This window comes from Zonotrichia albicollis, chromosome 11 (assembly GCF_047830755.1).
Source record: "Zonotrichia albicollis isolate bZonAlb1 chromosome 11, bZonAlb1.hap1, whole genome shotgun sequence".
NCBI classification, from domain to species: domain Eukaryota; kingdom Metazoa; phylum Chordata; class Aves; order Passeriformes; family Passerellidae; genus Zonotrichia; species Zonotrichia albicollis.
In genome coordinates, this window is record NC_133829.1 from 14,846,524 (window position 1) to 14,872,311 (window position 25,788).

Below are 25,788 nucleotides of genomic sequence, written 5' to 3' on the forward strand. Positions count from 1 at the left end.
AATAAAACTAATAGAAAAAAATGGAGCAGAGAAAATTCATTGTGAGAAGGGTCTTAGGGAGGTAGATTTTGTCAGTGGGTCCTGAGAAAGCAATAAAAGTTTTATTGATATTTGAAGATATATTTTAAAATTCAGAATGGATAGACATCCTTTACAAGATATATAGTAAATACCTAAATGTTCCTCAGCCTTGTTAAGAAAAAGAAAAAAAAAAAAAAAGCTAACACTAAGTAATATCGATAAGGTAGAAGTTAAAATATTTTTACATGGCCCCAAAATTAAGTAAGAACTCTGCCTCAGGTTTTAATGAGAATGATAAAGATAACACAGCAAATACCTACTGGGTAGTTGAGTAAGTGGAAAAGAAGCATAACTTGGCATTGCTGGTCAAAACATAACAATAACAGTGAAATGTATTACAAGAAGGTAACTTCTGAGAAGGACATTCCTCAAAGTATGACAGATGCAGAAACAGGAACCTGTCATTCAGGAAAAGCTGACTTGCTAATCCCATGAAAATAAAGATTGAGGGAGCATATGTTTGCTTCCTGTAAATATGTCAGCAAGGTAAACTTTAATGAGAGGGAAAACAACTGTTTATCTTTGGAGGACCTTGTCAGCATATGAAGTGAGTGGAAGTAACATATGCTGAAAATCAAGACAAGGATTCTAACCAATACAGCAGTCAGAATACAAGCACAAAATTGAATTTCTTCTAAGATATAACTCAATCATTTATAAAGGGAATTGACATATCAACTTACATTACAAGAAAATGGGTTTAAACACAGGAGTTCCCATGGGTATAGTCTGAGTGCAATTTTAATTATGTTCAGAACTTTTCATCTAAGAAAAGGTAGTTAGGAAAGTAACTTTTTCAGAAATTTTTTTACATCTTTTTCAGTTTTAATTTTGCATTTGCTTTCTATTTGGCTTAGCTCTGATTCCTGGCTGTAAATTTAAGAACAGTAGGTAACAGCTGACAGTGATAAGGCTCACCCTCTTTAATTACAGTTAACAACTACAAAGTAATTTTAAAGAAACAGGTGTTTTAGTACCAAAATCTCAATTATATTCATTGCTTGAGGAGCCAGAGGGAGAGAAAATGTAGAGAACCAGAGTTAAGATTACGTTTCATGTATAACATTTAGTAGGTTTCATGCTCCTCTTTATTGCAGGTGGGGTAAAAATCTGGTGTTTCCACTAACTCAGCTGTGGGGTTTTGGTGGTAGCAGCTGTGAACAGAGCAATCCAGCACATCTCACCTGTGTGATCTTGTTCCCAGGCAGTCACACAGGGCAAGGAAAACCAGCAGTACCTCCTGGCCCTGTGTGTGTTAACTCAGCCGCCTTGCATCATATTGAGTGGGGAGTTTATAATTGCTTTGAAAAATCTTCACATTTGTTGTTTCTGCAATGAACCATCTCAATGTGCTTTATGTAAATCAATCCTCTTTCTTCATTCCAAGCCCTGAACAAACTACTCAAACCTTTTAATGGGAACAGAGGAGCTACCACTGCAGCATGTGTGGTCCCATATATGCACATTTATAGATACAAGTATTGATTGCAAATGCTGACTGATCTATAAGTGCTGACTTCAGAGATTAGTTGAATAGTGGGGTTTCAGCACAAAATTATATGTTACAGCAAAATGGCCAAAAATACTGTGCTATTTCACTGTTGTGCTGGGGTCTCAGCCCACCCAAGGGTATTGAATTGTAGGGTTAAAATTATAAATATAAGATACCATACTTGTAGTGTTGCCTGCACACCTCAGTAGAAATTGCAGCTGCATGATGAGATGGATTGCCATTAAGATCTGCAGGCACCCAAGTGGGATCCATCTACCCTGGTTTACAGTGGAGACAATTCCTGGTTTCTGGATTTCACTAGGACATGTGGGGTTTTTTAGTTTCCTGCAGTAGTAGCTCCTAAATTGCCCCTGGAAATAAGGCTCTTTGCTTTCCTCTGGATGCTCAGGCTCAATAATCTGTGCTTCTAAAGGATGTCAGTGTCCTAGTATCTTGATTTTTTTTTTTTTTTTTTACAGTAACCACATTTCTAGAACAGCTTTATCCTATATTAGGAAGTTACTTGGTTTAATTAAAGCCAAATGAAGGCACAAGCAAATCCTACCTCTTTACAAAATTAGTTAAAAGAGTTTAAAAGGTTTATTAAGAATCAGGTATCCAAAACTGAGATGATGGCCACAGATGGGATGGGTTAGGGATGCAGTTTCAACTTAATCTGTTCTTCCACAGGAAGTTGATGAAATCTTAAGGAACTGAGTTTTTCTTGTCATGTTCAATAAAGTAAAAAGGCTAAATTTTTCTGATACGTTTCATCTATGAAAATTTTGTCTTCTTTCTAAACTCAGAGTATTCTTAACTTACTGAAGATATCAAATATCAAAATATTACAACTAACTACCTGCAACATTTTGAGAGGATGAAGTTAGGTGTTTAGAAGTTTTAATTATTTTGTAACATATTAGTGCTGTGTGATACTGACATGCAAGAGTGAAATGTTATGCTATTTTGGTTTAGTAAGGATAGATTTGAGTATTTTTAATTACTTTTAACAGCTCTCAGAGTTCAGAATACCTGCAGACATGTATGTGAGTTTATAGATTTGCTATTTATGTAATTACTTCCTACTAAAGGTGCATCTGTAGAATGCCTTGGTGACTATCAGGCAAGGAGAGAAGCTGATTCTCTCCTCTGTCTGCAGCATAAATATTTGGTTTGGAGCTGCTAAAGTTCAAGTACAATGTAAATAGTAAATGTCTTTTTCAGGTTTCTGGTTCCATTCATTAGTTAGGCATCTCTATTAAAGATTTATGTAGCTTAGGGCTCTTCAAGTCTTCTGTGTGAATACTTTCTTTCCCTTCCTCTCCTTTGAATCCAAATTTATTGTTACTGTGTTTCCTGGTGATGAAGTCTACTCATATATTTAATTTTTTTTTCATTCAGAAGGAGATGCTTCTATTTGCAAAGCAGAGGAGGATGGCTCCTCGCACATTCTTTAGAGTTATGGGAACAGTCTTTCCTCAGGTTTACTGTAAGACCAAATGCAATATTATTAATTTTACTGAGTGAATTACCTGAAAGGCTTCTTAAGCTACTTAAAATTGAATAAAGCTCAGCACAGAATAAGTAATTCCAGATCAGATTTTTAAATGCTGGATTTATTTCACATTCCTTTACAGGCAGCTGAAAATATTCCCAACATTCAGAGTGTGTATTTACCACACCAAGACCATCAAAAATAGGGTGGGTCAGGGTGGGCTTGGCAGTCTGAGTAGCTGAGCTACTTTTCCTTCCTCATACTTCTTTCTGTTCCTGGCTTGGACAATGAGTGAGTATGGTTGTAAATTCTCTCATGGCTGAAAAGGTGCCTCTTTGAATGACTGAAATCTGTTTATTCCATCCTGGTCCAGTTATGTTGTGAAACCTTAGCCTTTCAGGAGTCTCCAACTCTCATATCCCCAGTACTGAATTTAATGCAGGCACCTGAGCTGGAAGTTATGCAAACTGGAGTGCAAGCAGAGAGAAGATTCTTAAGTAGCAGTGCACTGTGCACTGCTTGTTAAAAATACAATAAAATAGTGAATTATACTGTACTTTCAAACCTCAAATCTGTTTTGTGAAGTGTTGATCATCTCTCCATTTTCAATGCAATGTGTGGTTGAGACCCATTTGACTCAGAATTGATTCTTGAGCCTTCCTGGTATTAGAGCAGATATTTTCCCAGTGTTTTTCTAGATGTGTCCAGTGAGAGCAACTAAAGTTATATTTTGAGTTAAAAGGATTGTTGTCCTTGAATTCTTGAATAAAAGAGGTACATTGACACTAATTTCATGGGTGAAAAAGCTTTGCTGCTCATTATCTCTTTTCAGGATACAGTAGTATAAGAAATGAAGAGCTGTAATTGAAGTTAATCAAGGAGAAAGGAAATCATCTCCACAGCGTTGCAGCCATGGAGCTGCTGTGAGCCAGTGATGGCTGGGGATGCTGAGGTCTGTGTGCTCAGGGCTGCTGCTCACAGAGCTCCTTTCACACATCAGCAAGCTGATCTTGCTGCTTTCATCCTGTATTGGCTAAAGTCTCAAAAGTGGAGAGAACCTCAAAGACTACAAATCTATTATTTCCACAGCAAAGTAATCTATTCAGCCAGCAAAATGTGAGTGTGTTGTAAAGAGAGCTGTCAGTTCAATTCTGTTGAGCAGACTGGAACTCATAAAATGAAATGGATGTACTTTGTGTATTTCTAGAGCAAAACAGGTTTAAATACAGTTTCTGAATTCTGTGTATGCAGCACAGCTGATTAATTTTCTGTGTAGTACTTGGCAGAGTGAATCTTTAGAGGTAATCGTGCTTTATCTGTGTGGTGTGGTCTGTACTGAGTGACAAATTCTCTGCTTTGATGTTCATGCGTGTAACTTCATTTTCAGTACAGTTATTGCTGTGATAGGAAGAAGCAAGAGAGTGACTGAATATTTACCAAAGTCTGCATTTGAGTTTTGAAGTTGTGCAGACATTCCTGTTTTAGCCTGGTTTACTTGATGGTTTTAAAAGGTAACTAATATTAGAGACAAGTGCAGTTATAAATTGGTGTCTATGATGAAGAAACTCTATGGGTATGGCCCACCATTAGAGTAAAGTGATACTATTCCAGTTTTGCTTTGTATTTGCTGTGATAGGAGGTACAAATGATGTTCTGAAGGCCGGAATTTCAGCAGAGTGAGCACACATGGAGTGAGTGTTCATTGGTTTTAAGGGACCAGCTCTGTCAGTGCACCCATCACGGGCTGATGGGATTTGTGCCATTGTCATTTTTCATTTTAGATTCTATCTCATCTCTTTGCTTCTGTCAGGTAATTGCATCTACTAACAGCTGTTCTAAATTGCTTTGTTAAATGGTTGTTTCTACAGTTGAGTTATCGATGTGGCAATCACCAATTTTTTACTTATTCCAGTTTGATGCCATCTGACTGCTTTATCACCCAGCAGTTTGAGGGAAAACAAAGAAAATCAGTTTTTGGAACAAATTGCTTTTTGAGCATATTGCAGTATGTGTTTTTATATTATATTCTCAATTATTTCTTAAAATTACATTTTTTGAATACAAAATATTAAAATATTGCAATTAAACATTCAGATTTTAAATAACACTCAGATTCTGTAATACATCTCCTATTTTAATCTGTTCTGTAGGATTTTGGACTACACATTTAGAACATGCATTTTTATACATTTATGTATTGTTTTAATTGTGCTAGTAAAGGAAGAACTGAGGTGCAGTAGCACAAAAACAATGTCAAAAAAATGACAGTGAAAACAGCTTGAATTAGAAAAAAGAATAAATAACTGTTCTGTCTCTAAGTTAGGCATATGGGAAACGATAGTATGAAGATTTGAGAATGCACAGGTATGGTGTGGGAATTCCCAGGTATCCTTTGGGAGCACAGCACAAGTCAAAGGTGTCGCTTTTTATGGAGGGAAAGCATGATAAACAATTATGCAGGTGCTGGCACCATTATTTTGGTAATTGTTCAGTTGTAGTATAAATGGAATACTGCAACCATGAAATCTTGCTTTTTCCACTGTCAGTATTAAATTTTAGCTGTGCTTTTAAGATTTAGTGAGGGCCCTACTTGGCAAAATAAGTGGCCACAGAGAAACAGCTCACAGTGCTGCCTGACTCCTGTGGGTCCATCTCTGGGCTGGTCTAGGCATGGTTCCAGGCAATCCTGACAGCTGATCCCACTCTGGAGGGATTTGTGTCCTCTGCAGCTAGTGAGCTAAGGTGTATGAAGAAAATTGTATATGTAACCTGTCGAAGAATAATCCTCCCTAGTACATTATACTTATCAGAGCATTAATTGTCATATAAACATGCTGAAGAATCAGAGTTTTGTCTTAAAAAGACAAAGACAGCATCTAGGAGGAAATCGGTTCAGCCATTTCTGAGGAGCAGAGAATTGTATTTTGTACCATTAGAGATTCATGTGTTCTGATTAGTGTTCTGGTAGATATCAGCTAAAGATCTGTTTCTAAAGCTCCTTGATTTTGTATTTAGTACAGCTTTCCCGCTCCTTTAGACACCTATAAATGTAGCTGGCTGGGCTGTGGGGGGTTGGATTGGCCCTGTTGTAGTTACTGCTTTTGCACAGACATTTCCTAAAGGACGCCTTAATTGTCCTTGTTTGTTCCAGCTGCTGTCTATCAGCACCTACCCTGTCCTTCTGGCAGTGGGCTTGGCCATGAGGGCTTTAGTTCCTGCTCACTTTTTATCTACAGCTGAATAAATGAGTGTCATGGATTACCTAATTATTTTTTCTACAGGGCGCAGGGAGTGAATTTCCTGAAAATGATAAATTGCCTGAGGCTGATTAATGTTTGGGGAGGCTGGGGGGAGTGGGGAACAGAGGAGAAGGGTGGGTTGTGGCTTGGTTCCTGTTTGAGTTGAAACAGACTTTAGGATAAAAAAGCCAAAACAAATAAAGAAGCAGTATTGCTTTAAGAAATATCTAGTGGTGGTGAGGCCTCCACAACCATTGCTCAGTTGTTACTGTCTCTGTTAAAATTTTAGATTTACAGTGTTTTAGATGTCTGCTCCTTATTGATATTTATGAAATGCACAAAAACTCTGCATCCCTGCATTTGGGATTTTCTAGTTGTGCCTTCACCTTCAAAGAGGTTGTAGCAGAAGAGGAATTGTGTGCTTAGCCTGGAAAGGAGTGTGTGCAAAGAGGCTGCTGCTCCTGTGGGCAGCAATCCCTGCCCTGCATCAAAAGCAAAATGCTGAGTAACAAACAGAGCACAGCTGTCCCAGTGTGCCAGGAAATGTCCCAGGGTGGGTAAGGATGAGTGCAGCCTGCAAGGCACAAGAAATAATCCTCACACCAGAGTCAGTGTTTGCAAGGCCTTCAGTTGTGCCTGGTTTAGGATCCTGCATTTAAAGAAAAATGTGGGCCCAGGTGAGGAGAAACAAATTGGATTAATGAAAAGGATCAGAGGCCTGGAAAGTTGATTTCAGTTGAGAATTGGAGAAAATGGTGTTAATATGTCATGCAGTAAAGGTGGAAAAGGCTTCAGGAGTGATAATAGAGTTCAAAGGTATAAAAGTCTGCTGTGTAACAGCCTGTTCTCAAGAGCTACGGATGAAAAGAAGCCATGGGTTTCATCTGTGGGATGGACATAACCAGGACACTGATGGTAAAAATAAACACTGGAATAGTGAATAATAGTGATGAAGCTGTGGGGTCTGTAGGAAGAGATGAGAAAAACATCTGCTATGAGACTTAGAGGCACAGTTCAGTCTGTCCTGGGACGTGTAGAGGTGTATGAGGGTCTTGGAGACACTGCATCCTAATTTGGAACTTTGATTTTATTATTTAGCATAAATGATGTTAAGTTATGCACTCAAATTGGCTAAGTTTTTTGTATTTAAATGGCTGTTGTAGGCAATGGATGATGTTTCTTCCTGCTAGGAAATTATCCTATTTTCTACCCTAGATCTTGTCTCTGCCTGGGTGTTCTTTACCTAGGTTTGCATATGGAAAGCAGAACAGGAAGGATCTCAACCTCCCTTTTTTTGGCACTGTTAACTAATTGGGTCTCCAGGGGTCACTTTGTCTGTTTACCTGCATTTGAGTGCTCTAAGTGGGTCTGTGTGACTCTGAGTGAGTCCTCTGCATCACCTCCTGCCAGTGACTTGGTGTTGGCCCTTCCAGTATTTTGCTGTTAATGCTGCTGATTCATTGTTCCTCTGGCTGAGGGGCTGGCCAAGAAGACAGAAAACTCCTGACCAGATCAGCAAGAGCAAATCTGGCTCAGTGTAAGTCATTAAATGACCAAAACTTGTTGGCTCATTTATTGTCTGCCTGGTTCCCATGCCTGGCATTTCCATCTTCAAATGAAGGTCACTTGAGGAGCAAGCAATTACAGTGGCAGGAGTAAATCTGCACCTTTCTATCATTTGTTTCAGAACTGTTGGGGAAAACAAAGCAATTTATAGCACGGAAGTTGTTTCATGCATTGGCAGTGAATGAAATACTCTGTTAAACTTAGACCCTATGGAATGTGCTTTACACAGAGAGTGGTTTTACTCCCTGTGTTGTAGCAATTTTGTTCTGTTCTCTGTGCTGCTTTTTCTCAAATGCTTTTACTGGCTATTCAGAGAACTGGGCCACACAATAGCCCCAGCAGCCATGCAGTTTCTGTACAAGGATTGTAGTAGTTTTGAAATATTGCCAGCACACGAAATTCTTTTCACTGGCTGTGGAGAAAGTAAATACAAATCTGATGATTGGAAGAGAGATAAAGGCTTTATTTTTAGTGACATCATTGCTCTAAAAATGTTCCATTTTAATTCAAATGTTTATTTTCTTTTATTCTACTTGTTAAACCAATATTCTCTGTTCTATTTTAAACTTCTTGTTCTTTAAAAACAAAGCCAACAATATGACCATAGGCACTCAATTCATCAGTAGAAGGTGAAATATCTGGATGGGTAATCACTGCTTTTCTCTCATGTATAAAAATGCATTGAGTTTCTGACACAGGATAAGTCTCTATTTCATGCTAGAATTTTTTTAACACACAACCCTAAGTTGTAGATTTCAACTACTCAAAGCAATAATAATTCTGCATGTAGTTTTTAATCAGAGGTGTCTTTCATAGTATCTTTCTTGTGATAGCTGCAGCTTGGAGTCGACTGTGAAAGAGTAATTCGTCTTTTTGGGGAACAAGGAAATTTGAATACCAATATTTCTGAGGAAATATCTAATAGCAAATGTATTGTGAGAACTGGGGAAGGGAAGATGTTTGTTTCTGTAATTGCTGCTTTTGTGGATTGCTACCTGAAAAAGATTACAAGCTAAATGAGTTCTACCCAGTTATTTGGGACCTTATTAATGGATAGCAGTTGAGAGTGTTTGTTTATCAAATTCCTCAAGCATTTCCTGTGCTTTGTGTCCCTGAGATAAGAGATGATATTCTGCTGCTGTCTCTTTCAGGACCTGTTGTTCAGTGTGTGCGCTCTCAATATCATCTCCACCATTGTCTGTGCTTTGGCAACAGCAATGTGTTGCATGCAGATGGTTTCCTCTGATCTCCTGCAAATGGTGAGTACGTTTCAGTGGCAACCCAGGGCTTGTCCAGCACAGCACAGTGTCCTTCTGTGTGGATGCTCATTTGCTACTCTTTGCTTATAAACCTCAGCCTACTTGTGTGTGTCTGTGCAGTGTTAGAATGTGTGTGTACATGGGTGTATTTTCTGTCTGCATACATCTATATAAACACAGCATATAGATGTATGCAGCACGAGGAGCTGCTGTGCCTCAATGTTTATGTTTTGTAGTATATGATGAGGATTTTGCAATTGGGAGTTGTTCTTTTTGTTATCGAGGTGATTAACGAGGTTCAGTTAAATTTGCTGTCATCACTTGTATATTATCTCCACTTTCCACACTACCCAGAGCAATTTCTTAGCTTTAAGATGCTGGTTTTCATTACTAGATTCCTATGAGAACTACAGAGTATGAGAACTATAAGCTCAAAACTGGAACTTTTCACAGCCCTGCGCCAATAATTGTGTTTTCATAAGGAAAGCATGTTCAGTCAGAGTAGCATTTGTGTTCACAACAAGAGCAAGAAGGATCATTAGTCTTCTGCAGAGTCAGCTGCATCACAGGATGCTGTCTTGTTTTGGTTGGACAAAGGCAGCTTTCCTATTCCAAATGAGTGTTGGGATTCACAAGGTTTCAATGTTAAAAACAAAAGAAACAAAAAAATTTTAAAAACCACTGTATTTTTCAGGCCAGCTCCACTGCTTGTAACCTTGCTCTATTGCTGATTAATCTAGGAATGTCCTGTTTAATAAAGGAGGGCACACACACAAATCCAGTACTGGCCATTTGTACATCTGGCATTGGAAAAGTTTGCATGGATGGAAGACTGGCTCAGCAAGTTAGCTGCAAACCATTTGAACAACACAGAAATGTTGTAAAGCCTGCCCATGCAGGCACAGTTGTTTTAAAAAGAAATAAATAATTAGAAATACACTGGGTGCCATGGGTATTGATTTAAGTGCATGAATTACAGAGATAAGGCTGCCCTTTCTAGACAGGGTTCCAGTCACTGGGTTTAAACCCAGTTAAAGAATATCTTCAGTCTGGGATCTGGTGTTTGCTTCACATACAAATGGGTATAATAAGTTGGGCTCATATGCTTAGGTAATTACTGTAAATAGAACATAAATGCATTTTTGCTGTAGGGCTCTGTGTAAGCATATTTTGCAGGCTTGTAGAGGCTTGTGAACAGTGCTATTTAATAACACTAGTATGGATGGGAAACAATTAACAGAAATAATGTTCAGCTTCAGCTGATGACACTTATATTTTAAATGGCAAAGGGTCTTTATTGTATTCTGGCTATTCTTTCTTTTCATACACTCTCCCTCTCCATATTACAAGAATGCCCATTGACTAAAGAACTTTTTCACCTTGCAGTGGTGATGAAGAAATTATCATACCTTGAAAACTCTGTCTGTCTAGTGGAAAAATGGTAGCAGTGATCCAGAAGTGTATATTCCAGGAATCTTGATCTGCACTTGATGGTATTTAGCAGTGTCAGAGGAATAAAACCAAATAGGTAACAACGATCCAAGACCAATGTTAAAGTGCTTCTGATGGGCATATGCAAGAAGAAATAACCTCAATAAGGAGTCAAATTCCTAAAAGCACATAATTTTTCTCTCTGCCACCTCATTCTGGATGTCTTTAAGACTCTTTCTTGCCCACCTGGCAATGCTGCCATTTCTTGGTTTCAGTGTTTATTTCTTTTTGCTTCCTATGCTTTGTGTTTCCAGCTTTCTGTCTTCCTGCTTAGCTGCCTGTTCTCCCACCCTTTCAGCTCCATCGACAAGAATTTTCTTCCTTCTCCTCAGAAGAAGGGAAATACAAATATATCTGTACTTTTGCTCAATCCCAGTCTTTTCTTGTTTATCAGTTTTTCCTTTCTTTTTTCAGGTTGCTGAGCCCGATTCCTACCAGGCCTAAGTGAGCGTAACTTCCCTGGGGCTACGCTGACTTAGACCAGCTCAACTCTCACCTGAGGATTTCTTTTTCTTTCACTACTTTCAGCCTATTGCCCCATGATCTGCAGTTCCCCTTTGCTCTACTACACCCAGAAATCTGATTAACTTCATTTTCTCTTGCTTGTTAATGCTGGATTTGTGCTTTTTCCTTTTGCTTTTCACTGATGTGTGCATCTTCTTTTAGCGGGGTTGTACCAGCTTGGAAGTTTGACAGCAGCAGCAAAGATACCACTCCTCAAAGCTGAGAGGGTTTTAATTATTTTGCTGATGGTTTTACTCTGTTCTGCAGTATTCAGGAGCTCTGTAGGCTCTCCTGTAACAAGAAGAGGCAATAGGGAACAGCCTCCTTGGATGTCATTAGGTTATCATTAGAGCAATCAGTTCTGTGATTCCTGTGCTGTGTTCCTGTCTCAGAAATTAATCCATTGGAATGGTAATTTTTGCAAATTCAAAGAATTTCAATTTATTGCTTAGCAACATAAAGCAGGTGTAACAGTCTCAAGAAAATCTGCAGCAATGATTCTGTGATTTTGTTCTTTGTTGATGACTTTTGCATACAGCAAGTGTCTTGATTCCTACAGGCAAGCTGATGTATTTTACTGGAAACTGCTGTCTTCTGACATCCCAGCCTTCAGGAAAAACATCCTAAAAACACAAACACAAGCTGTCCAGTAGTAAGCACAGTTTAAATTTTCCAGTGAATATGAAGAGGTGTTTTTTGGTTTAAAACCAGTCCTACTCGACAAATATTTTATTTCATTTGCTAAGGGAAAAAATACAGCAAAATACTTCAAAGTGGTTTTATTACTTTATATTTTATTTTATATTTTTTCTGGACTGTTCCTTGTTTGAGTTAACTGTTTTAGAAAGTATCCCAAAATTTTCATTTCACTTTAGCCTTTCTCACTGTGCTAAGTATGTGCATTTGCCCAGGCAAAGAAGCCCTACCAATTGTACTAAGGCTGGAAGAGAAAGTGATGCCATGGCTAAAGATTGAAAAGGCATTTGTTGTGTTTCACTAGAGAGTTTAAGGCTGCACTCCATTACAGGGCTTCCCAGAATTGTTCTTTCTATGTGCACACCCCTCCAGGAAATAAATGTGAATCAAATCGGATCAGATCAAGGCTCTGTAATGTGAAGAAACCGCTCTTAATAACCAAACTGTCACTTCCATGATATTTCATTTGTTGCCTGAGGCAGTTTCAGTTTGCATCTTGTCTGATGAATGGCTGCTGTGAAAACGCACCCTGTTTTCTTCCAAAGGTAGCTGCCTGGATTAAAATAAGAAATACAAAATATTACAGCCACTGTAGCCAGGCTAAAGTATGAATTACACCTATTCCAGCCCTCCTTCCACTCCTGATATGTTTATAGACTTCTTATCCTAGAAGTGCTGGCACTGATATCAATGAGCGTGTTCTGATTTTATCACCATCACTGTTAGTAGCTGTTCATGTTGTGTGATACCTAAAACCATCTGTTATTTTGTAAAGAAAATAAGGTAATGATGACACATGCAAGCTGTAATGTTTAATTACTGTTTTCATCAGTCCTAGTGATAATTCAGCATGTCATTATCTTAATAGGCTGTAGTTAATGTTTCTACTCAAACACCTCACAGAAAGCATCTCTCTATGAGGGTAAAATCTTGCTGGCATTGTTTGACCCCCAGATTCTGGTGAAACAGTAATAAAAAATCCTGCAGAGTGAAACTTAGTGAGAATTGATCTTACATTATTACATGTAACTTTTTATTTAATCTAATGACATCAATACCTAAATAATCCTTTTTTGGGCACAAAGCTCACTTAAGGTAGTGTAAAACCCAGATGACATTCCCTTTAGAAATATGCATTGGGGATGATGTACATCCATAGAAAAATCCTAAATGTAAATATGGTTGCATAAATTCTCCCCTCACACCCACCATAAATGCACACGTTAGGTCAGGAAATCTTCTGACATTTTTAACAAATGTACAATTTTTCATCATACACTTTATTGGTAGAATAGGAATATTTAATATTTAAGACTAAAATATGGTAAGTACTTCAAAAAAGATATGACAGAGCAATGCCCACGAGGCTCCTGTGATGGTTCTAGGAACAGCAACTGGAAACAACTGAGCAGAAAAATCTGAATGCGTTTTCCTTATCAAAATATTTTCTGTCTCATAATTTCCCTTTAAGATCAGGGACAAATTAGAAGAGTCAGCCGTGATCCTTCTGTTCTTGTAGACAATTAGAGTCTACATTTCCCTTCAGCAGATACTGATTCCAGTGTTTTAGAAAAGGAAAACAGTAACCTGTCCAGGAGGACAGCTAATTGAAGACAGAATTATAGACCCGAGTGTATTGCACAGAGCTTTCACTCAGGATAACATGCCAGTATTTAATTATATGCAATTAGAAATTTCTATTTCCCATTCTCAAAAATCAGCAGATTTTTATAAATTACTGAAATGAGAATAATGAACTCTGGAGTCTCCGAAGGACTGATTTCAGAGTTGTACAGTGCATGTAATAAATGTGATATGGAAGACAGAGGTAATTACATGCAGATACAGGAAGAACTCAGATAAGTTTCCCTTGGAGCACCAGGCACACACTGATACCAGGCACTTGTGGTTGATAAGCTGTAATTGCTGAGCAGTGGCATTTCCATGGGGTCCGTGGTGCTGGGCAGGGTGTGCAGAGCACAGAATCACTTTGCTGATGTTCAGTGGGCAGGTCCCACAGCTGGAGCCCTGGTGCAGAGCTGTCAGTCTGACATGCCTTGGGCAGAAGGATGGACCACGTGAGGAACAGTTCCAATAGAGAATTATATTGACAGGTCTTTCCTGCTCTTTCTTCAGTTCCTTAGCTGGGTCTCCTCCATCAGCTTTTACCTCAGTGTACTCAGAATATCCAGAACATGGATAATACCTTCTGATCACTTCAGTGACCGACTTATGGACAGCCTTTCAGTGAAGAGCTGGAAAATCGATCTGACAAAAAGAGAATGAATTTTACAATTTTACACATGTCTATGTAATGGTGTTTATTCCACCTGGAAAAGTCAAACACTGAGAGATGTGTTATTCTTCACTGGGCAGGGTGGCTGATGTGTCTGGCTGCAGGCTGGGAGCTGGCAGAGGTCACCGGTGTCCAGCCCCATTGTTGGCTGTGTGCAATTCTCAGTACTGTGGCAATGAACCCTTGAGCATAACTGCATTTTCAAAAACTTTTACCTCTTCTGGAAGTGTGGTGCTTCTAGCATTTGTGCTTCTAATTCTCTGCTTCCTAACAACTTGCTGATGCTGCCATGGCAAACTTCTGTATTGAATGCAGGTCCGAGCAGTGGGTTTACAGGATTTTACAGCTTTCTTGTTTACCCTGCTGAAACCAGGCAGAGAGCATGTTTTACTCTTCCCTCATAACTGCAGACAAAATTTAAAAAAAAAAATAGTCTTCGCTATGAGGGCTGTTTAAATCAGGCTGTTCCACTCTGTCCAAGTCAGACATGCCCAATGAGAACACACTGAGCTCTGTGGTCAGTGCGTGCTCTGTGCTCCACATCCCTTTGGCACAAGCACTGGGCTGTGTGATGCCCATCCAGTATCAGACACGTTTCACACACTAAAGGAAGGCCAAAGATGAGGAAATACCTGTCTGTGTGAGTGTAATAGTCTGAATGCCAAGCTTCAAACATAAGGTCAGCTGTTTCCTAAAAGACCATGAATTCCAGATCTGTGTTTCATTGCCTGTCAGATTTCTGAAAGCTCCCAGCATTCAACAGCTCCAGCAGGGTAACAGAAATGGCTGAGTTTTCTGGATTTCCACAGCCATGGGCTTTCTGTTTCTTTCAAGTAAATATGTTTCAAGTACCTGTTGATAGCAATAAATTTTTGCTAAGCTTTTGATGCAGTTGGATATGTAGCATTTACCAGAAATGCTGTATGCTGTTGATCTTTGTCTGCGACCATTTTCTATCCATAGCTTCTGCAGTGGCCATCAGCTCAATCCCAAGGCTGGCTGGGAGTCCCACTGTGTGAGCTGTTCCGTGGTGTGAGCTGCAGTTTTTGACATGATATTGAGTGCAACTTGATCCTGTTTATCCTGGTCACTGAACAGCCACCCCCATTTTCTGCTTGGCAGTTCTTGTTGTTGTCTGTCCTGTTTGCCGTCAGTATCTTGAGACTGATTATTTGATGACAGCTGTCTTCTAATACCAGAAATGTGTGTTTCTGTCTGAAAGTATTTGTCAGTTTTTGCAGCTTTCTCAGCTCTGCATTTTATTACTGTCTTTTTTTAACCTATGAAATTTGTATTAAACTTTGCTGAAACCCTGCCAGAGTTCACTATTTGAGAGTAACTCTTGAAGATATTTAAAATACATTTTCCTGTAGAAAGAATAAGCTTTTGCAGACTAGCAGAGATCAGTAGACAACGTAGAGTGGAATAAAATATGACTTAATTCCCACTTACTGGCTTTCAATTGTTTTCTCAAGGATGTCTGTTCTTTGTGGTAATCCCTTATATTTGCTATTGTTTCATTTCCTGCTAGTTTCCCTCTTACAGCCTTTTTACTTTAATTTCTGTGCCTTCCAGCAGGATGATATCACACAGGTAAAGTGCTGTTTATAAACACCCCCAAACATGTGTACTTCCATGTCCATCCTGCCGCTCGTTGTCAAGTGTTGGTCACAGTTCGTGTCCATGGTTTGTATGCCAGACCTTGAAAGGGATGCAGAGAATTCTGCTGCTCAGCTGAGCTGCATCCCAGCATCAGATCTTTTCCTCCTGGAGCCCCTTCTGCCGTGTGTGAAACCTCTCCCTCGTGTCGTGTCCCACACAGTGTGTGCTGGTGGTTCAGCTGCTGTGCAGTGCCCTGTGTTTGCCTGCCCCGTTCTGGCGGGGCTGAGGGGATCCAGCTCCAGGGAACTCCAGCACTGAGGGAACAGAGCTGCAACTTCTCTGGTGCAAACCAGAGCTTGGGGCCCATGGCATCATGGAAACAGTCTGGGAGAAGGTCAAGAAAGTTGTAAATTAAAGTGGTTTTGTTTCCAGACTGTAAAAATTACCCCAATTATTGACTCTTTTAGGAAGATGAGAGCAGTCCTGAATTTGGTGATCAAATAGTGTACAAAAGATGACCCAGCATACTCAGATATTTGTTTTCATTATGATAAATGTTTACAGGTTTTAGGTAATTATGTTGATGTTTGTCTTGCTTCCTTTTTTCCTAAAAGATTCTTCCGTGTATTTGAGATGGTAACAGACTGATGATTGCTTAGGGCAGAAGTTTGGAGTTTAATGGTTGGTATTCATGTTATGTTACACTTTAGGAAATGGCTGTTGGAAGATCAGATGAGTTTAGACCAAATGACTGCAAGATAATTGTGGGTTTTGGTTTTTTCTGGTTTTCTTCCCTGTAAGCCAAACAGAGAAATGTCTGATAGTACTTGGTATGGCAGCTTCCCAGCTCTCATGGAGGATGAAAGAGCATCAGATATTTCACATAACGAAGAGTAAATCAAACTGATGCCATGTCTCTGTTTCTCTGCTGTACCATGAGCAGAATGGAATGGCAGAAAGTCCTTGGTTGGCTGTAGGATGTAAGGAAATAACAAATTCTGCAGAGGAGGTTCTTTAATAATAGTTATGTGTGGAAATATCTCTGGAGAGCCCAGCAGCCAATACTTCATTTGACAAACAGGTGGTACTGGTCCTCCTGACCCTCTGCTGTGCTGTGCTATCACAGCTCTGACCTTTCAAACAACATACATAGAGGGAGTGTAATAAAACTGAGATGTAACTCAAGCTTTAAAACACAAAGGACCAGTATCATTTCTGTGGTAATGTAAATTCAGCAGAACTGCACCAAATTAAATTTCAAAAAGTGATAAATATAGAACTGTGATATTATAAATGAAGGTAATTTACTTTCTATTTGCTGGATCTCCTAAGCATAAACATTTTTCCTTTTATTTTACTGCTTCCCAAATCTTTATCATGGATTTAAACAAACAACAATGTAATGAGCCCACAGTACAAAAACATACATTGTTCCAGCCCAAAAAAAAAAAGTAATTTCAGCAGAGTTTCTTAGCAGGCTTGTTTTAGAAGGCTGGAGCTAAAGATAAGTAATTTACTCATCCAAGAAAAATCATATGAGAGCAGAAGCTTGCCTGGGAAAGAAAAAATTCTGTGGTTTTGGATTGTCTTTTAGTCCCCCTTTGATCCATGAGGACCAAATAGAGCCAGGTGTGGGTTGTGGGATCTTCAGGATGGTCCATATTTGATCTTGGATTAGTTCAGCCCTTTCCCAGACACTTCTGAGCGTTCCTGATATCAGTGGCTTCTTTAGATCCCTGCTCTGCTGGAAGCTGATGAGGTCTCTGTCACAAATGTTGATGTAGTTCTCAATATTATTGCTTTTTATTGTGCAGTGTAGTTATTTTCTTTTGGGTTTTGAGATGTGTATATGGAATAAATGTTTTTCTTACTTTCATACCAGTGCTTATAAGCTTTATACCACATTTAAGTGTGCAGTGTCTGTATCACCAAACCACAAACAGCTATTAAGAATATTTCATTTTACAAGAATAATAAAGAATAACTATAAACAGCCCCTTCACTGGAAGTGAAAAATGGGTGGGATATTTCCAGTTGTTTTATTCAAAACATAAGGTCCATGTAGTAGCCTGTTTCTAGGTAGTTTTGTTTGGGGATGTTTAGGGGATTGGTATTGGGGTTTTTTTTCTTCGCAAGTGCAAGGCAGTTCAGATTGGAAACAAAAACATGCAAATATTTGTTTTAGTAGTTATTTCTATTTTTCATCAGGTATTAAAATAGAACTGATTATGTGGGGCTACAATAAAACAATATACAATGTAGAAATATTTCTTGAAAAGACATTAAATTGTAAATGTCTGTGTCCTGCATCCTAAGACTGACTGACCTGAAGGCCCAAAGCCTCTCTGTCTTTAGTAAAACCTTGTGCTGTATTTTGGCAATCTGACTCACCCTCCTTGCTGATCACAAGTATTCTTATGCTCCCAGAAGTGCCTTTTTCATTTCAGCTTGGGTGTTAATGAATTTGGTGTTGGTTTTATTAAAATTGTTGATATTGGTGATGATGTTTCTACCACCTGAAGGAACTTTACCTGTTCATTTCCAGTTTCTGCCACAGAGGCCGCATTCTGCCAATCCTGACTGCATGACTCCACATGGGACTGTCCTGCACCAGACCCTGGATTTTGATGAGTTCATCCCACCAATCCCCCCCCCTCCCTACTACCCACCAGAGTACACCTGCACGCCCGTGGGGGAGGCACAGAGGTGATGCCCTGCCCTGCCCTGCCCTGCCCTTGCAGCCGGCTCCGGGCTGAGCTCTGGGCCTGCAGCTCTTTCCAAGAGCACAAACCCAAATCGAGTCCTTCACTTACACTGGGCTCTTCTTTGCCAGACAGATTGCATGTGGTGTTTAGCAAACTTGTTAGGTTACATCTGCAAATATTTGTGTTAAAGCATTTCTGCAATAGAGAAATGACTGACCTTAACTAAGACAAGGATAACAATGTCTGAGCTTTGAGCAAAGGTCCCTTTGCAAGTGATCCTGTCACAGTTAACATTATACATTTGAAGTTGAGTCTGAAATTTAATTTTTAAAGAAAATTATTGCAATTAATGTGTGTTAATTTGGACCAGTTGAGGATGTTTATGATGGTAAAGATGGCTGGCATCCTAAATAAAAAACAGTTGCTAAAGCTACCCTGTGAACCAGGGCTTCATTTTGGATGCCTTGTCTAATAAATTTCTTGAATGTATTTCTTTGTAGTGCATTGGCTTTGAATTCAGAAAAGTATTTACATCACTGTGGTATAGGTAATAAATCAATGCCATTTCTTAATTGTTTGCTTGTTTATGTTTTTTTGTAGAAGTCTCCATTTGGACTTCCCTCATTCCCCATTTGGTGCTCTATATGAAGTAACCATTAATAGCCCAGGAATGCTGTATCCAAGTGAGCTGCCCCCTCCTTATGAGGCAGTGATTGGAGAGATGCCTGCCAGACAGGTGAGGAAAACCAAAGGAAATTCGTTATGTGGTCTTCACATTTTCATGGTGCAATATAATTCTAGATAAACTTTTAAGAACAATCATTAGAAAATACTGTTATTCTTTAAAAACATTTTCCAGACCATTTTCTTTATAAGGGTTTAGCTAACAAATGTTACTTCCTATGCAGCAGCAGTGAGTAGTTCTCTATTGCTTAACCTTCTGATTGTTGCAGCTTTTAGTCCTCAGCTTCTGCAGTTATGTGGCAAGAAACTGCTACTGCTGAGAGTGCAGAACAGGTTTCAGCATCTTGCCTGCTCACCTCTGGCCACCTGAGCTCCAGAGCTGTTTGTTCTGATCACCAGTGAAGATGAGTGGTGACTTCATTTCTGATAGTGATAATAATGTGGTTTCTTATCAGGAGTGAGTTTATATGAGCTTGGTGGTTGCAGTTCAGAGCTTGTGACAGGCTCTGTTCTCAGCACTGCAGCTCACTGGCAGCGAGAACCAAAGCCTACAGTGACAGCCACAGATTTTTCTTGACAACAAAAGCCCGCTTGTATTTTTTGCAATTAGTGTCCCAGCTGAGCTGTCTAAGACAGTTTTGGGTCTACAAGAAGAACAAAATGGAGACCTGAGTCCTTGCATGCTGCAAATGCTCCCATAGAGCACAGTACAGTAGGAACTGAAATAATGAGATTTATAAATCCCTCAAAGGCAGGCTTGGCAATGGAAATCATGTCAGGGATTTAGCTACAAAAGTGCTTCTGGGAACCATTATGTAATAATGTCATAATTGTAAAACCTTTTACTGTGCATCAAGCAATAGGTTTTATTTGTTTTTAAATGGATTGAGGTCCTTAGAATTTTATTAAATTGTACCAAATTGGACTCGGTATTTCATGCGTTTTATGGGCAACAAATGTCAGTGCTAATTTAACTGGTTGCATCCATGTAAAAACTGTTGTCATCTGTACTGATTAGGAATTCCCATTTCATGACTATAAAAAAAAGTGGTTTTCAGTGTTTTTCATGCAGAGTATTGACTGGGATATAGAAAAGATAAGAAAAAACAGATCAGGATTCTGGGTGAGCCAAATCAATGATAGTGTTTTATAAGGTTTTCTAACCTGTAGGCTCTGCAGGCTTGTTAAAAGCACAGGTTTTCTTCCTTTTTTTCCATTGATGGCTTAGTGACTGTCTGAGGATGCGGAATTCAATAAGGTTTTGTTACCCTTGGCTGTGCAGGAGCCTGCATGAAGCCATGTGCTGTTCCTGTGTGAACCCAAACTCTGACCTGGCTTCAACATCGCAGTGCTACCTGCTGCAATTCAAACCCTGGGTCTCCTTCCCCCAAGCAAGAGGGTTAAGCAGTTCCAAATGCACAGAAAATGCATTCAGCAATTATTCAGAGACAATGCAGAGTGTCAATAAATGTTTCAGCACAATCTTCCACAGATGTTTTCCAGTCAGTGATTAAGAAATTAAGTCAGTGATTATGCAAGTGCCTAGATTAAGAATTTATGAAAGCACCTAGAATCCCTAGATTTTTAAAAAGAAACAAACACCATTAAAACATTACACCACTTCTTCCAAAAGGTATTCAGTCTGAATTTTCTTCAGCAACAAAGACCATTTGTGAACATTTTTACTTTTCTAGTTAGTTACCAGAACTTCCACAGTTAGGTCCCAGGAACAATCTGTGATTCTGAGTGACACCACGTGTTACTTTTTACCACAGATGTGATACTCTGCTACAATCAAGAAAGATCCATTAAGAAATTTCCAGGGGAATTGTTTAAAAATATGAGTGATTTCACTTTTGCTTCCCAGTCCTCTATCCATCTCTTGCTGAGTTAAAATATTTCTGGTACTGTTCTTTGCTTGGAGTTTTATTTGCTAAACTTTAAATAATTTAAAAAACAAAATTGTATCAAAAGAAGTTTCCTGGTCACTGGATCATAGAGGTGATAGATAGGTAGGTAGATAGAAAGCAAACAAACAGTGAGCCCAGTAAGTTATGCACAAATATATGTGCTTTAATCCACACAGGCATGTGAAATGGAAGCTCTTGCCCTAATAGCTTCAGACTAATTGTGTCACATCCAATTTTTTAGGCCAGACACAGATTAAGTGCTTGACAGAAAGGTTTGCACAGAGGTGGCTGATGCGGATTTCTAGACTGTCACCAACCATAATAAACTCTACTAGTTAATTGTGGCCCTACAGACAGAAGTAGATATAATGCTTTCTGCTCAAGATGGTATCAGTTTCATTCCTTTCAACCTTTGTGTATTTTTTCTCATTTTTGTTACCAGCTATTTATTGGAATAATTTTTTTTGATAATCACATTCCCAAAGAACTGCTAAAAATCTGTCAGTATTGGCAACAAGGTCCAATCCAAAGTCTAATCAAATCGGTAGAAAGAAAATTTCCTAAATTTCAGGTATTTATGGATTCAGTGTTCCCAGCAGGAATGAGTCTATATGAGTCTTCAAAAGTGAAGGGAAGTTACCCCCTTAGATCCCCCCCTCAGACAAAAGGTGAGTGGTAATAAATACTGTGTCCATGGAGCAATCTCCACCAGGCTGGAGAGCACCTGGGTGGCAACGATGTTAAAGGGCTTCAAAACACATTAACAGGTAACATCCTCACAAATAACTAAGTGAAAATACTGCTCTTGTGTTTGTTTTTGTGGTTTCTGGTTTTCTCTCTCCTATTTTAGGGTGATGTGGTGAACAAAAAACCAAGCACAGTATGAGAAAAGTAGACTGTAGAAAGAGAGATTGCTTTTACTCAACTCAGATATTAAGTTTAGTAGTGTGAGCCTGCAGCCCTAAGGGCCTGTGAATTCAAGATGAATTTACCTTGTAGATTCAGGAAAAATGTAAAATTGCATTGAGCTTGTGCCTTTGCCCTGCATTTGCTCCTGACCCAAAGATGTGAAATACTTTAAATAGCTTTCAGTCTGAATAGCAGCTCATATGAAAGTGCCTCAGCATTGTCAGGTGTGTCCTTCAGATCCTGAGCACTGCACTTTGCTTGGTGAGCTGCAGGTCAATGATCTCTTTCATTCCACATGTTCATTTAGGTCACTGGTGCTGCTCAGCAAGTGTCTGAACCGAGCCTGGGGGAGAGGAACATGACCCCGGACTTCGGCACCCAAGGTGATCGTGGCTTTGCGTTTGTCTCCTTAGAGAGGGAAGTGGGAGCTTTGAGCAGACTTTCTCTTCTCTTCTGCCCTTCCTAGTGGTGAAGGAATCATTTGCTTTCAGGTTATTCATGGCAAGAAGGGTCTTGTCACAGTCAGAGGCTGGGGCTGGAAGTGCAGAGCAGAGTTTTGCTAGACGAAGCTCTAGTCAAGCCCTTTGAGGTGGATCTGGTGACTGTTGTTTCTCTTCCAAGAGTCCTGCACATTCCTTGCAGCTTGTGTCTCATTGTCAGCAGCCATGGGGGCTTCCTGACCCTCACACTCCTCCTCCAAAGAGTAATTTCCTCCATGGCTTCCAGGAGCTGAATTGGAAGCTTGCTGCCTGAAGCACAGATATTGGGGATGCAAGTAGATGAGTACAGTACAGGGCCTGTGTATTTAAAGTTCAAAAGTCAGTATCAAGAACAGCACAAAAATGTCTTTGCTGAAGGACACTAGAAAGAAGTAAATGACTTCAGTGTTTTTTACTTTGGCATTTTTCGTCTGAGAGCTTTTGAATTCTTACTGATAAAAGAATTTGCAGATTGATTAATTTAAGTCAGTCTACAGAACACGGGGAGGGAGGGCAAGAAGTTTGTATTTTTCTCTGAATCTCTTGTTTTGCAGTTTCTGTTGAGAGCACCTCTCTGATGGTCTCTGAGGCTGTTGATGTCCCAGACTGTAGCTACTCCTCTGAAGATCTTTGTTCGCTGGAAGTTCAAGGATCTCTCCAGTCTGCAGATCTTTCTCCCTACTGCATAACCCCCAAGGGGGCTGCAGAGCAGAGCTGCAGTGCCCTGGATTGCCACCCTCGCTGCAGGTGTCACAGAACTCGCTCTGAGGGCTTTCCTGATGAGGGTGACAGCTCCCACAGCCCAGCTTCCACAGACAGGTCCCAAGGACAGGAAAAGAGCTGTGCCCACGGCAGGTCCTTGGACTGGTCCTCAGGGAATTACAGCCCCTCAGAACGAGAACTGCAGAGTTCTGCTCAAGAGAGCAGTGCCACGCCGCCTTTGAAGCAGAAGAAAACCTGCTGTGTGGACTGTCACCAGCCCCCTGCCACTTTGCAGAGCTCTCCCTGTTTTGGGCCAGCAAACACTTCAGCAGGCGGCCCCGAGGCTGCTGTCCAGCAGCAGCGCCTCAGCAAGCCCCCAGCCCCAGCCATCGTCCGCTCCAGCAGCGCCCCCGTGTCCTGCTCCTCTGCCACCGAAGGTAGGTGTGGCACACAGGGCAGCCAAGCACTGGGATTGATTGGTGCAGCAACTGGCGCTGCTGGAAATTCCATGCAGTGTTCCTAAGAGGGTTGTCTTAGGTGAGAAGGCTTTAGCTCCATGCATATTTCCTAAATTTGTAAAAATTTAAGAATGGAAATGGAAAAATTGACAGAGTGAAAATAATTTTGGCTTTTCTAAATTTCAGCATTCTTTCTGCACTGCTCAGAAAACCATGTGTTGAGTAGCTTTTCCCACCTCTCTATTACTGTTCTACTGAGAGGCTAAACTGAGAAGTGCAATGGCAGCTGGGGTTTATTTAGGAGACTCCTCCTGGAGCTGTCACGCTTGTTGTACATCAGGATGTGATTCCTCAAGATGACACTGACATTGGCAGTATTGGGGCATGTCACAGGCAGCCACTGTGACCAGTGGCAGCTTGGGGGTGTATGGTGAAAAGTTTTGAAGGACAAAGAAATGAACATGAGGCACATGACAAGATGATAAAGGAAAAGAAAAGCTTTTGGCTGTCATGGATAAGTCTCTTCTGCTGTGGATCTCCTTTTAGAAAAGTAGGGAGGAGGAGATGTTAGCTGAACAGTGTATCTTCATAAAAATATGCTTGTTAGTGAAAAAGAAAGGGTTGATTTAGTAGAGGATAGTAGCAGGAATGGGGAACTGCCTAAACTCTTTGAAAGGGATCTAAGCTGTTTGGAGAGATTCAGAAGGGGAACCTGGAGAAGTGGCTAGAAAGTAAAAGCTTTTTAAGATGTCGTGGGTTGTGCTGCTACAAGATCTGTTCACCAGGCTTTGTAAGGGATCCAGAGGAAGAATTGTGTGATTAGCTCAGAGCAAAAGGAGACAAAATATTGAGACACCATGTTCCATTTAGGATGATGTTTTGGTTCTATTGCACTTCTTGCATCTTTATAATTTCATTTCAGAGACTTCATACTTAGCTCAATAATTGAATGTCTTTTACCTTTAGAAATGTAGCCTCTTCATCTGGGCCAGGAAAAGTGAATCTTTAATCTAGAAGTCTGCATTTATTTTATGACATTTACTCTGCTAGGACATATGTGCAATGAAGCTGCCAGTAAGCAGACAGTAAGTAGGAATTTCTGAATCCTTTCTGCTGCGTGAAAGTCAAGAAGAACAAACCCTTTCTCTTCTGGATGGGGCTCTGCAGGGTTCCAGAGCTGTGCTCCATATGCTCATGGAGCAGTGTTGGCCGTGGGCAGCCGTGCCCCTGTGCTCCAGCTGCCTCTGGACACCTGGTGGGACAGATGCCCTCCTTTCCTTCTTAATGTGTCCTAAATACATTTATCTTCTCTTCTGCAAAAGTGGCATGGAGGGACACCAGTTGGGCTTTACTGAGATTAACTGGGCTGAGCAAAGACTGGTGTGAAGAGGCAGAGAAAGTTCCAGAGATGCTGACACCCAGGGGAGGGGGAGCAAGAGCAGGGACTCGGAGGGGCTGGGTGCTGACCTGCTTTGCACCTACAGAGACGTTTCCTATGAAATCCTTCAGGGAAGGATTGACTTGAGACTCTGGTTAAGTGTAGATGTATTTCTTCATACACCTGTTTGGCAAACTAGTTTGAAATATTTTACTCTGTGAAGGTTTACATTGCGTCCCCTTTCTCTACTTTTCATTGAACCTGATTTGGAAATCATAGGTGGTTTAGAAGGAGCCCAATTCTAGTAACACATTCTGGCTGTTTGTAGCTGCCCTGAAGCGTATTTTTCCTAAACTGTGACAAACAGCTGAAGCTCTTTACAGTCTTTGTAAGTTTCAAAAGGCATTTGATCTGGATTTTTCATGACTGACTGTTGATATTCACTGCAGGCTTTTCAAATACACCTACAGGATTGAATAACAGGCAAAGATAAAGGGAACCAACTGAGCTCCCTCAATCAACACACAAGAAAAAGTGCTTTGGGTTTTTTCAGTAACATACACCTACTTTTAAAAATTGTCCTGGAGTAAAAGAACTGGTCAAGTGGATGTGACTTTATGAAAGACAGATCTGTAACTACACATTGTTAATACTAATAACTGTGGATTTTGGAGAACTGAGGCTGGAGGAGCTTTGGCCATGTTCTCGAAAAGGAAAATACAGTGATCAGATTGTAGCTGGGGCTTGGGTTTTTCTTAAGACATTGCCTTTCTACTATAAGAAAAAATTACTAATTTATTTTCTGCCTCACCTCCAAGCCAACGTGAAGAGGTTTGGAAGCA

The 25,788-nt window shown here is 40.1% G+C and overlaps 1 protein-coding gene across 8 annotated transcripts in view; it reads left to right on the forward strand.

The window, feature by feature from the left end:
* The window catches only part of ENTREP2 (endosomal transmembrane epsin interactor 2), an 86,751-nt gene that overhangs the window by 55,595 nt on the left and 5,368 nt on the right, over positions 1–25,788 (forward strand). For 4 of the 8 annotated variants that reach the window (XM_074549471.1, XM_074549468.1, XM_074549475.1 and 1 more), the window contains 6 exons: positions 9,025–9,132; positions 15,695–15,712; positions 18,267–18,427; positions 19,027–19,162; positions 22,237–22,312; positions 22,963–23,547. In XM_074549471.1, the coding sequence (XP_074405572.1) occupies positions 9,025–9,132; positions 15,695–15,712; positions 18,267–18,427; positions 19,027–19,162; positions 22,237–22,312; positions 22,963–23,547 (1,084 nt within the window). The remainder of the gene's footprint in view (positions 1–9,024; positions 9,133–15,694; positions 15,713–18,266; positions 18,428–19,026; positions 19,163–22,236; positions 22,313–22,962; positions 23,548–25,788) is intronic. The other 4 variants (XM_074549469.1, XM_074549472.1, XM_074549470.1 and 1 more) reach the window with 4 other exon arrangements.